This window comes from Lichtheimia ornata, assembly GCF_029851405.1.
Source record: "Lichtheimia ornata isolate CBS 291.66 chromosome Unknown scaffold00070, whole genome shotgun sequence".
Lineage (NCBI taxonomy): Eukaryota > Fungi > Mucoromycota > Mucoromycetes > Mucorales > Lichtheimiaceae > Lichtheimia > Lichtheimia ornata.
This window is the reverse complement of record NW_026695390.1, coordinates 132,196-143,251: the sequence shown is the minus strand read 5'-3', so window position 1 is coordinate 143,251 and position 11,056 is coordinate 132,196. Positions and strand designations below refer to the sequence as shown.

At 43.4% G+C, this 11,056-nt stretch overlaps 3 protein-coding genes and 1 pseudogene across 4 annotated transcripts; 2 read left to right on the top strand and 2 right to left on the bottom strand.

The window, feature by feature from the left end:
- Window positions 1–49: 49 nt before the first annotated feature.
- On the top strand, window positions 50–924 carry O0I10_010472 (uncharacterized protein; the record flags this gene model as incomplete). Its single annotated transcript, XM_058490451.1, has 2 exons — window positions 50–317; window positions 389–924. The coding sequence occupies 2 exons, from the start codon at window positions 50–52 to the stop codon at window positions 922–924; spliced, it is 804 nt and encodes a 267-aa protein (XP_058338818.1).
- A 582-nt stretch (window positions 925–1,506) lies between these two features.
- Window positions 1,507–1,578, bottom strand: O0I10_010471 (annotated as a pseudogene). Its single transcript has one exon. The product of its transcript is annotated as a tRNA-OTHER (tRNA).
- Window positions 1,579–2,123: 545 nt separating this feature from the next.
- O0I10_010470 (uncharacterized protein) lies at window positions 2,124–5,634 on the bottom strand (the record flags this gene model as incomplete). The annotated part of the gene is made up of 7 exons (XM_058490450.1): window positions 2,124–2,317; window positions 2,379–2,840; window positions 2,903–3,040; window positions 3,111–3,954; window positions 4,009–4,119; window positions 4,189–4,401; window positions 4,471–5,634. 7 exons carry the CDS (start codon window positions 5,632–5,634, stop codon window positions 2,124–2,126), a joined length of 3,126 nt encoding a protein of 1,041 aa, XP_058338817.1.
- A 1,161-nt stretch (window positions 5,635–6,795) lies between these two features.
- On the top strand, window positions 6,796–9,212 carry O0I10_010469 (uncharacterized protein; the record flags this gene model as incomplete). Its single annotated transcript, XM_058490449.1, has 12 exons — window positions 6,796–6,868; window positions 6,928–7,186; window positions 7,243–7,332; window positions 7,407–7,594; window positions 7,648–7,739; window positions 7,794–7,952; window positions 8,012–8,074; window positions 8,137–8,310; window positions 8,374–8,702; window positions 8,759–8,815; window positions 8,869–8,992; window positions 9,066–9,212. The coding sequence occupies 12 exons, from the start codon at window positions 6,796–6,798 to the stop codon at window positions 9,210–9,212; spliced, it is 1,755 nt and encodes a 584-aa protein (XP_058338816.1).
- Between the last annotated feature and the right edge of the window lie 1,844 nt (window positions 9,213–11,056).

Here is an 11,056-nt window from a genome sequence, read left to right as displayed (position 1 = left end):
TTTTTGTTGGCATATCTATCTTTTATCTTCTTTCTTACTCGACTCTCGAATGCGCTGGTCGTTTCTTGCATGGTGGCTATTGGAAGTTTTTGCTGTTATCGTTTCGGCGGAAGACTGGCACCTTGACCTTTCTCTCTATTCTCAGTTACTTTCTACCCATCTTGCCCGCGATGTCGACACTGCATTTTACACCATGTCCAAACAAATCTCGACCCAATTTCGTGATGCCCTTGAAGTCCTTGGTGAAGAGCAACTTGAGCCTGTATCACCTGTTGATGTCCAAATATTGAAACGGCAGCTACGAGGCGCTGTTGGTTGTGAGTTGTCATTACCGCTCAATGTTCCTTTTTTGGCTTTTAAACCATGCTAACATGTGAAGTAATATTAGCCTATATTGAAGATAAGCTCCCTACCGCGTGGAATCGACATGATCCTTATACGCTATCTTCGGCATCTCTTGCTGCGTATATCGAGAAGACTGTGCTCGAGTTTTGTATGATGGAGAACAATAAATATGGCAATACAGATGATGATGAGGACCAGCACGACACTATAAATACCACTACTATTATCGACCATGACAGCAAGGTGATATCAACCCAATGTCTAGATGAACCACGAGATCGTCAACTACTCTCAGCTATCGATCGCTATATAAACACCCATATTCAACGCACCATTACAGCCATGGCTCAAGATGAACTTCCTGGACTACTCGATACGACACAACATCAAGTGACCGATGTCTTGACCCATTTCAAACGCATGACGGGATGTCAACTCGAGCTTGAGATTAATCGAAATCAAGCCATAGCCGTTCACACAGTTGTTGAAGCATGGGAACAACCAACCAACGAAGCCTTGTTGTATGCAATCCATCAATACGCTCAATCAGCACGTGTCGCCACTGATAACGCATCATAACCTTTTCCATTCACTCACTTGTTACCCCTCACCTTCATCCATATTGCATTACCATTCGCCTCTTGCATCTGTAAATAACATCACTCATTGCACCAATAACCATTTGTAACTTGCACCAATGATGGGTTTATTGTGAAATGTACATTGAGAGAGAGAGAGGTGGGGGGGGGGATAAATGGGTAGGCTCCTGTCAGGTGATCTTGTCGTTTGACAGGATCGTGTGAAATATTACACATTGCCACACCTGACAAAGCACAAGCGTGTAACAAGTATCATTAATGAATACAACATTGAAGCCTCTTTATCGATCCAGGACATTACATGCGCTTTGCTTTGTGGTACACGTGCATAAACCTGCCCAATGTGAGCTATTATGAACAATGATAACATACCTTAGGATGTGATTACCTGAATACACAATGAAGCTTGATCCTCTTGATGGACTTCATGGTAACGATCTATAACTTTTCTTGTATAGTGACCGATACGTCAAAAAGAATATTAGGTTAACGAAGAATACCGTATCGACAATGCAAACCCCAGGTCACGTGACCTCATCCAACAATTTAAAACAATAGCCTTAGGTCTCGCCGAGATTCGAACTCGGATAATGAGATTCAGAGTCTCATATGCTAACCGTTACATCACGAGACCGAGCATGTTTTCGCAAACATGCTCGGACGCTGATCGACGGCAAAATTTCCTTATTTGGATAATGTCAATGTTGGTTTCATACTGTAGCGGAATATCCGAAACATTCAATAGCAAAAATATGGAGGTTTTTGGGAAGGTCAATGTGTAGCAATTTCATGTCTAAGTGTAATTTGAAATCATTCATCGGAGCATGGGGGATGGCTCAGCCTGGTAATTTCCCCCCTCCCGACGGTCTCCTAGCAACCCCGACGAAGCATTGCATGGCAACAGCAAATCCATTTATGCAGAGCCTGTTTATAAACAGCTTTTGGCTCTCATGTAACATCCATTCTTTAGAATACAATGCGATAAAATGTTATAGCTTTATAGTTGTTTGGATGATTAACTATAAGTGTGAATGGGGAATAGGAAGGTTGTGAGGATAAAGTTTCAATTGAATAGCTAACGAGTGATGTGTGTGTGCGTGTTTGCGTGTGTATGTATAAAAAGAGAAAGAAAACAAATGGCAAGTAAGAGATAAAACATATACAATATGTGTGGGTGCGTTATTTCATTGCTAGTAGTTGACCGGATGCTGTGAAGGATGTTGTTGTCATGTCTGGTTTACTATCGTTACTGTGGAAGCTTTCTGACATGTGAAGACTGCCATTGCTGGAAGTGGGTTCATTGTCATCGTCGAGAGTGTCATTGTGGAAATCCAGGTCGTCTACCTCGTCGTCATCTGCAACATGAGCATTTCCTTTGAAGAGGTTTACAATGAGACACGTTGCTATAGCATGTATAAAATAAAGCGTAGTTACCTTTTTCCAAACCAACAATTGAGAAGGGGGTGCCATTCATGTAATGCACGCTATTTCTGTTGCTGCGACCTTGTTCATCAAGTATAGTATGCTGCACACGGGGCAGAGGTTGCGTAGGATGTAAAGGATCAGTGTTGATGGTGGATGATGTTGACAAGGAGCTATCAGTAATTGAATCGAGCTGGATCTTGTTACTGTCGGCTGAGATGGTGATGTCGTTATTGTCGGTCATGAAGATGTATTGAAATTCGCTCAGGAACAGGTTGAAGATACCGGTAGGGATTTGCAATGTGGGCGAGAAAATAATGCCAACGTTGCGTGCATTCATCTTGTTGGTCTCTGAACTCGTTACAACGCCTATCAAATGCGTGCAAAGGCTACGTAGTAATGCATAATTGGCTAATGGCAGCATGGATACCAGCCTTCCTAATTCTTGTACACGCTCTTGACGATCCACAAGATCTACTCATGATCCATTATTAGCATCTATATGTACCTGTAGGATGATACAACTTGATGCTTACCTATCACAGGCAAAAACTCTGGTAGTAGTTCTTCGGTCAAGACGTTGCCTGGTAGCTCTCGTAACCACATTTTGAATACGCCAGCTACAGCGTGTATGTCATGGTGCTCGTTTGACTCCAAAAGATTGACATCGGTGCCTATTGCACGCACCATAATTAGCGGGTGAGCATAATACTACGCATAATCATGATTGACATTGTTACTTACCCTGATCAAATTCTTCTCGCAAAGATCTAATTTTGACGGCACTTCCGCTCAAGCGATAAATCCCTTCTTCCCTTGTAGCATTGTTGGCTTCGAGATATTCAATGCAGCGAATGACAATAGCAGGAAGATGGCATGTATCTGAAATACGGGATGCACGCACGGCTTCTTCAAGAGGTACACCAAACACTTTGTTGGATGGATTATTCTTGCCGTTGGATGTACTTTGTGGTGTGGATATAGTTGTATCAGCTGAGGTATCCGTTGAATTGCGTGATAAGAGACCTCGAATGCTGTTTGTGGATGGTATACCAGTGGCCATTTTCTTTGACCAAAACGTCCTTCTATTTCCTTTCTTCTTTTTTCCATCCAAAGCTCCTCCTTCTTGATCATCCGCAGAGGGTGAACATGGACGACTACTTCCAATAGATCCTCGACGATTACTGCCAACGGACGATGTGATGCTGTATTTCTTGCTAGCCGGCATGTAGACTTGATCCATGCTTGAACGTTGACGCAAAGGAGGTCGTTCATCATCGTGGTGATGATACTCATGATGTGCTGCTGAATCAGCTGAATTGGCTCGAGGTGGATGATATTGAAGAGGATGATGTTGGGCATCTTGAGCATCTTTTTTGGCTTGTGTAAGAACATCCACCCATTCATCCCGTTCCTTATCCGATTCAGCACACAACAAATGTCGATACACTCCGCTGCCAGGAGATGCAGCCTTTTTAGGCTCAACAATAAGGAATGCATGATGCGGCTCATGGGAAGATGACTGTGAATTGCTTGGCCGGATTTGTGCATCGGGTATAAGGATGGTCCCCAATAATGCTCCTTCAGGCTAAAAAGAGGAGCTTGTCAATTCAAGTCCAATACGAATCATGCGCATACTCACATTATCGTAATACCTCAGGACACCATTTTCATATACAAAATATCGAGTCTTCCAACCAACAAAGCTCTTGCCACGTCGTGTCAAGTATCCTGCTTTATAGCCCGGACGAGTCTTATAATAAAGGAAATGCGTTAATCCACATGATGATGGCATCAACCACTGGTAGAACGAGGTACATACCTGGTGAGATTCTTCTTTTCGATATGTCTTGTCCGAATTCAAAAAGTCATGGAGCACGGATAAGTCTGGCCATGGTACTTCAATGACACGTTGCAAATATTTTTCAATGGCATGCTTTCTTTGGTCAGCTTTGCTTGGTGCATGAGTAGCGAAGAGAGCCTTGTCAGGTAGCTTGGTGGTCTTGAATGTCTTTGATTTGCATTGTGATTTCAACTATAAAGGTGCTACTTTAATAACTGACAACAATGCAATAGCATGAAAGGGGAGGGAGTAATAACTTACTTTGGTATCTAGGGTTAAGAAATGAGAGTAGCGTTTCTCAATGCACCACAATTCCTTGTCGGCGTTTTGTCCCACTGAGATTGTAAACGATACCACTCCTTTTCCTTTGTCGTTGGTCGTGATGTTAGAACCAAGAACTTTAACCGAGACACCATCGAGCAAACGGTCAATTTTCTTCTCAGCAGGATTGCGGAGGGATGAAGACGTGGATGTGACAATGGCAGGTTGGGATGATGCTCTACGTACATGGCGTCGATGATACGTTGATGTTGTGGACATCTTTCTTTCAGAAGGTGGAATGGGTGGTGGAGATGGCCATAACCATTGTTGTTGATGTTGCGAAGATGGTGATAGGTCATCGTCGTGAGTTGAGATATCTCCTGCACTGATGGATGTCTTTGTGCTGCATTCGACATGATCGCCATTGGTCACTGTTGTTCGTTGCATTGACTCCTGGTAACGAGCAAAAAGTTGCTTGTCTTTATCCAAAATAGCACTGACAGGTGAATTATTAACCATCATGGTAGCAGCAGTGGTTGGTGAAATGGAACGTTTGAAGCTGGCAACAGGAAGCGATGATGAACGTGTATTGGGATTTCGCCTTCCACTAGCACATGTTAAAGACAAGCTATCAACTCGATGTGGGGTCGATGATGGATCCTCCGTCAGCTGTTCTTTGGCACTACTATTGTTGCTGCCGCTGCTAATAGGAGATGTTGGATGATGCTGATTGTTGTTGATGTATACATTATGTTGTCGAAATGGGGATCGTGGTGGAGGAATAGGCCCTGTTGTTGTAGGATTACTGCTACTTGCTGTACTGCAACAACTGCTGGAACTAGGACTTGTACTCAAGGCATCATCCTCATCGCTCATCATCATTAACATTTCATGTTGCACAGGGGTAGCAGCAGGAGGGCGATCACCGGTTGCGGCGTTGTTACTTGAACTTATGTCAAACTTGGCAAGCAAATTGTCGCGGTCTGCCGTTACTTTGGCCAACGCTTTTCGTAGATCTCGAATGACAATGCGTTGCTTTTCAATGACCTTACGAAGTTCCTCATCCTGTGAGCCTTGGCGCAATCGGGTACAGGTGCGTAGTGTGTGGCAGGAGGCGTCCAAGTCGTTGCCGTCTTCGTTACTGGGCGCAACTTTTGACGCCATGATGCTATATCATGCGAATGGGATATAATAGAAAGGAGGAAAAGAGGAGGATGAAAAAGAGAGAGAGGAAGGAAGAGAAAAAGAGAAAGAGTGAAAAAAGGAAGAAAATGTTACAAGAAGCAATATAGGGGGTGGGATAGCTATTTCATCAAATAAAGCAGCAGGATGTTACTCGACATTAAAGCAACAAAATACTGATTCTGCGGGTTGACAGCAATAGGCATTCAATCCAATTCCAGCCTTATGCACCGAGTTCTGAGAACTGTCAGGAGTAACCCATTGAAAAGGCAAGACTGATTACTCGTTGCCCCAACACAGCCTATCTTTAATAGAAATCCCACTGCATGACAGCAACGTCCATTATTCGTTTCAGCTGCCAGTTATCAAAAAGCACAGACAGGGAGTGCTTCAATATATTGATATCTCGAGGAGAGCAAGGAGAGAAAGTAAGAGTGTCTTTTGTTGTGCCCTATCGATAATGCTTGCACGTTGCAGTACCCGTCATTTGACGCTTCCTGCTTAATTAGAGAAATTGTACGAAAAACAGGGGGTTGCGTGTACACACACATACACACACACAATAGGATTACTACGATGCTTCAGGGAGGATCCCACCATAAGGAGCATAGAAGAAAACCTTCTCATTCTTTAAAACCATTCGTGTACTACAAATAAGCATTCATCACAGTTGTCTATTTCCAATGTCGCACATGGCGTCCATGTCGTCAGCGATTCATCTTCACCCTTATTTCCCCATCACTTCACCTTACAAATAGTGCTAATTACCCGCCATAAGCAAGGTAAACAAAATTCCATAAAATGGGAAATGTATGTCAATGACAAAGAAGGCTTGGTTGCATGTTGTAGTAAAAGCTGTGAGTGAAATGGCAATGCAACAAAAAAAGAATGAATCACCTGAATACGAGCGACTCGTGGTGACATGCAATGTACGCCATACAGCAACCCCCCTTGGTCTTTTATCCTCGCAATGGGCTCGATTCTTATCATTACAATTTTCATGCTTTTGTATGTATCACCGACCACGCGCATGCAACCATGACCCAAATCGCGTCTTTGTTGTAACGCGTACCTGCCTTTCCTCTCTCCGCTACAACTTCCATCCATCAAACAAGGCACACTGACACAACACACGTTCCCTCAATGAGTCAACGCGACAAACTACGTGACACTTTTCGTTTGACAGAAGCAACTCATAGCGATATCCTCGATGAGTGTAAGAAGAAAGGAAACCATGACTATCGAGTTCGATCGACTGATTTTATTCTTCAACAGTGGAATCGCTTCTACGACTATACAACCTCTCTCCTACCGATCTCAAGTTCAAATGGGAAGCATTCTCCTTGAACCTACGACTTGAAAAGGTCGAAATGACAGTCGATCTCATTCGCCAGCTCAAGATCAACTTGCAACGTGAGTTTGAGCAACAGCTTGAACAAAAACGACGTGACCAAGCCAAGGTCTCCAACCCCACTGCCATGGATATGGGCGATTATGATATGCAGGTTGACGAAGGCGAGTCGCTTGAAGATTTGTAAGTAAAGGACCTTATTGCTGTGGAAGAGTTGTTATTGACATGTACGAAAAAAGTATATCCAAGACAATGGCACGTCCCAATGCAAGATCCACGCCACAATCTCGAACTCCACAAAATGCCAAAAGTATGCGTTCTATTGGACCGTAAGTGAAGAAAAGGATAATAATTATCAGGGGGAGGAGGCGAGAGTATGATCTGACAAAGGGATGGAGAGTAGATCACGCACATCGACCTCGTTTGCACAACGCATGGCTGGCAACACTATTGAGGAACAATGCAACCCCCAATTACCCCTGCGTCAACCCATTACGGATTCAACTACCAAAAGAGCAAAAGTGGATGTGGTGCAATCAAAAAGTGACAATTATCGATACATGTTTGAAAAGATCAGGGACAAGGCTGATAGTAAGTGTATACCTATACTCATGCGTCATAAGGATATTGACCATACGGGATAGGTCTTGATGAGCGGATCGAGTATATTGCTGAACAAATTGAAAAGCATTATCAGCTGGAAGGAGGATTTGCCAACCCTAGCAGAGCACATCAGGTACATCAAAAGGGAATGTGTGCATAGGATCAGATATTGACAAGATTTGGGAAGGATAAAATAGTGGCTGTGGGCCGTATTTGTTGCGATGCATCCGAAGGAAAATTGAACCCTCAATCGATCGTGTTGGAGACCTCTCGAGATCTGGGCATGGGTAAACGAGTACAAATGGATATTCGCAGATTGGAGCAATACAGCCTCTTCCCTGGTCAGGTACAAATTATGGAAATCCACACATCACGCAAGGCTGTTGCTTACGTTCAATGACGTAGATCGTCGGTGTCGAAGGTGTGAACAATACAGGTCGCCTTTTGGTTGCAGAGAAGCTGTTGATGGTAAGTAGTATATGTCATCAGTGGGGCCAAAGTAGTACCTTATGAATTTCATATATATATAGCCCCCATTACCACCTGCTATGGATCGAATGGATGATGACAGCAGCAGTATGACCGAACCTATTGATGTAATTGTATCGGCTGGACCCTATACGTTTGATGATGATCTCGCATACCAACCACTGGAAAGATTGATTGAAACCTGTATCGAGCAAAAGCCGGATGTCGTTGTCTTGGTAATTGAGGGGTCGTTGTTATCGTCAACAAAGAATACAGTACTCATTGTCATTTCTATTTAGATGGGCCCCTTTGTTTCCGAAAATCATCCTGATATCGTCAATGCAACAATGGATCTTACGCCCGAAGAAATCCTCCAAAAGCAAGTGACACCACATTTATCCAAGCTTGCTGAACAATGCCCAGGAACACAATTGGTCATTATTCCCCATGCAAACGACATTATTCACGAGTACCCCGTGATCCCACAACCACCGCTACCTCAATCCGTGCTGAAGCTTGACAACGTACTGACACTGAGCAACCCTGCAATCATCGATATCAATGGTACAACACTGGCTCTTGGGAATACTGATATTCTTATGAACATCTCTCGGGAGGAAATTTCAAAGTATGTTGCCTATCTCGATTCGTGTTATGGCTTGATGATTAATCGTTCGCATGTAGCAATTCTTCAAAGGACCGGTTACCAAGGTTATTATCACACTTGGTTAGACAACAGAGGTATGTACAAGGACGAGTCACCTGCTATTGTACTAACGGATCTATCATAATAGCTTTTATCCTTTGTTCCCATACGCAGCAACCGATTGCATTGATTCAGAACAATTACCTGAACTTCAGATCCCTATCAAACCAGATGTTATAGTTGCTCCTTCACAACTCAAGATATTTGCAAAGGTAAGAGGAGTATATAGGATGCAGGTCATGCATGTTTTAGCGGTATTCAATGTATGCATTCCTGCTATGCTAGGTTATGGATGAGGTCGTTTGTGTCAATCCTGGATATTTAACAAAGCGGCAAAACGGTGGAACCTACGCACGATGCACCTTCCATTCGTCCCAAGGAGAGGCCAAAGCATCACATGAGAGAATAAGAGTGGATTTGACCAAGTTATAGTTTCTGTACCATAAAAAAGTTTTCCATACATACCAAAATTGTATCCAAAGAAGGATAGCCAAGTTGCCAGTGCTGTTAATGTATGATGAAGATCCTCGCTGTACACACAATGATGTTTATAGGATTGTATGGCTTGTTTCATGCTTGGATGGGAATGGTTGGGCTGTTTTGATTTGGATTAAACTGATCTTTATGCTGTTGGATGATTCTTCTTTGTTTGGGCGTAACTCAGTCAAATCAGCTCGGATCAAGAAAGTTGAATGATGGAAATGATGAGCTGAAGCAGGAGAATCGTTCCATGCAGTGGAATGTACAAAAAGTTGAGGGTGGGAGTAAGTGACTATTAGCTGCCAATGATGAGCTGTCACTGAATAGTGTATAACGTATCATACATTATCATTCCATTCATGCAAAACCGGATGTGTTACACAAACAGGCCCCTCTGCATCTTCGGCTCTATCAGCATCTAGCTACTTGACAATGAACAAAGACCACTTCTCATATAGCATCACGCTTACAAACATGTGCTGTGCCTGTATTCTGGAACTTTACAATCAAACGTGGTTTTTATTAGAGCAATGTGCTCGGCTTTGGCCAATCGAGAATCTTTGGGTGCCAGTTTCACGTTCAATGTCGCAACTAGCCCAAAAATATTTTTTGGTCGTCGTCGTCGAAGAGGTCGACCCCCAGATCCAGTTTGGCTGGTGGCGACATTGCGAATCTGGGATTGGCAAGCTTGATCGTGAAACTGGCACCCAAGGTGCAGTTGGCTGCTGAGCACATTACTCTAATAAAAACTACACGTTTGATTGTAAAGTTCGGAGATACAGGCACCTTTATGTTTGTAAGCGTGATGCTATATGAGAAGTGGTCTTTGTTCATTGCCAAGTAGCTAGACCCTGGAGAGCAAAAGATGCAGAAGGACCTCTTTGGGTAACTCAGCTATAAAGTCAGGACTTCAGGGACAATGCATGAAAGGTACGCAACCCTCACTTGTATGTCATACATTGGCAGCTAATAGCCACTTTTGTGCATTCCCAACTTTTGTGCATTCTATTGTAGGTGGACGATGCTCCTGCTCTAGACATTCATTTCCATGATTAAAGTAGGTTGATCCGAGCTGATTTGGTTGAGTTACGCTCCCACAAGATTACATCGGTTGAGCTACATCGAGCGTGCTTTATGTCCAGAGTGATGTAATCTCTCTTTGACCGCAGCTCAGTCAAATCAGCTCGGATCAACCTACTTTAATCATGGAAATGAATGTCTGGAACAGGGGCATCGTTCCCATGCAGTGGATCTCGCAACAATGATGACTGGATAAAAGTGACCGTTAGCTAGTAATACATGCCTGTTCCTAGACGATCCATAAAGTAATTATACACTGACCCTTTCATTCATGCAAACGTAGCTGTGTTGCACAACACGACCCTCTGCATCTTTTGCTCTGCCAGGGTCCACCTACTTGACAATGAACAAAGACCACTCTTCATATAGCATCACGCTTACAAACACAAAGGTGCCTCTCCAAACTTTACAATGAAACGTGGGGTTTTGAATAGAGCAATGTGCTCGGCTTGGCCAACTGCCTTGTGTGAAAGTTCCACGTTCAATGTCGCAACTAGCCCACAATATAACAGAGCCAAAGATGCAGAGGGCGTCTGTGTAACTTAAGTCATTCAGCTCGAGCGTGCATGATTCTTGTACACTATTTAGGAATAGTTGAAAATGATAATAGCCGCTGATCTCCTCCATTCTCCATTGTTGTCCAATCCAATGCATACGAACGATTGCACTGCTCCAGCCCAGCATGCCCATCATCCAACTTTCATGATTCGAGCTAA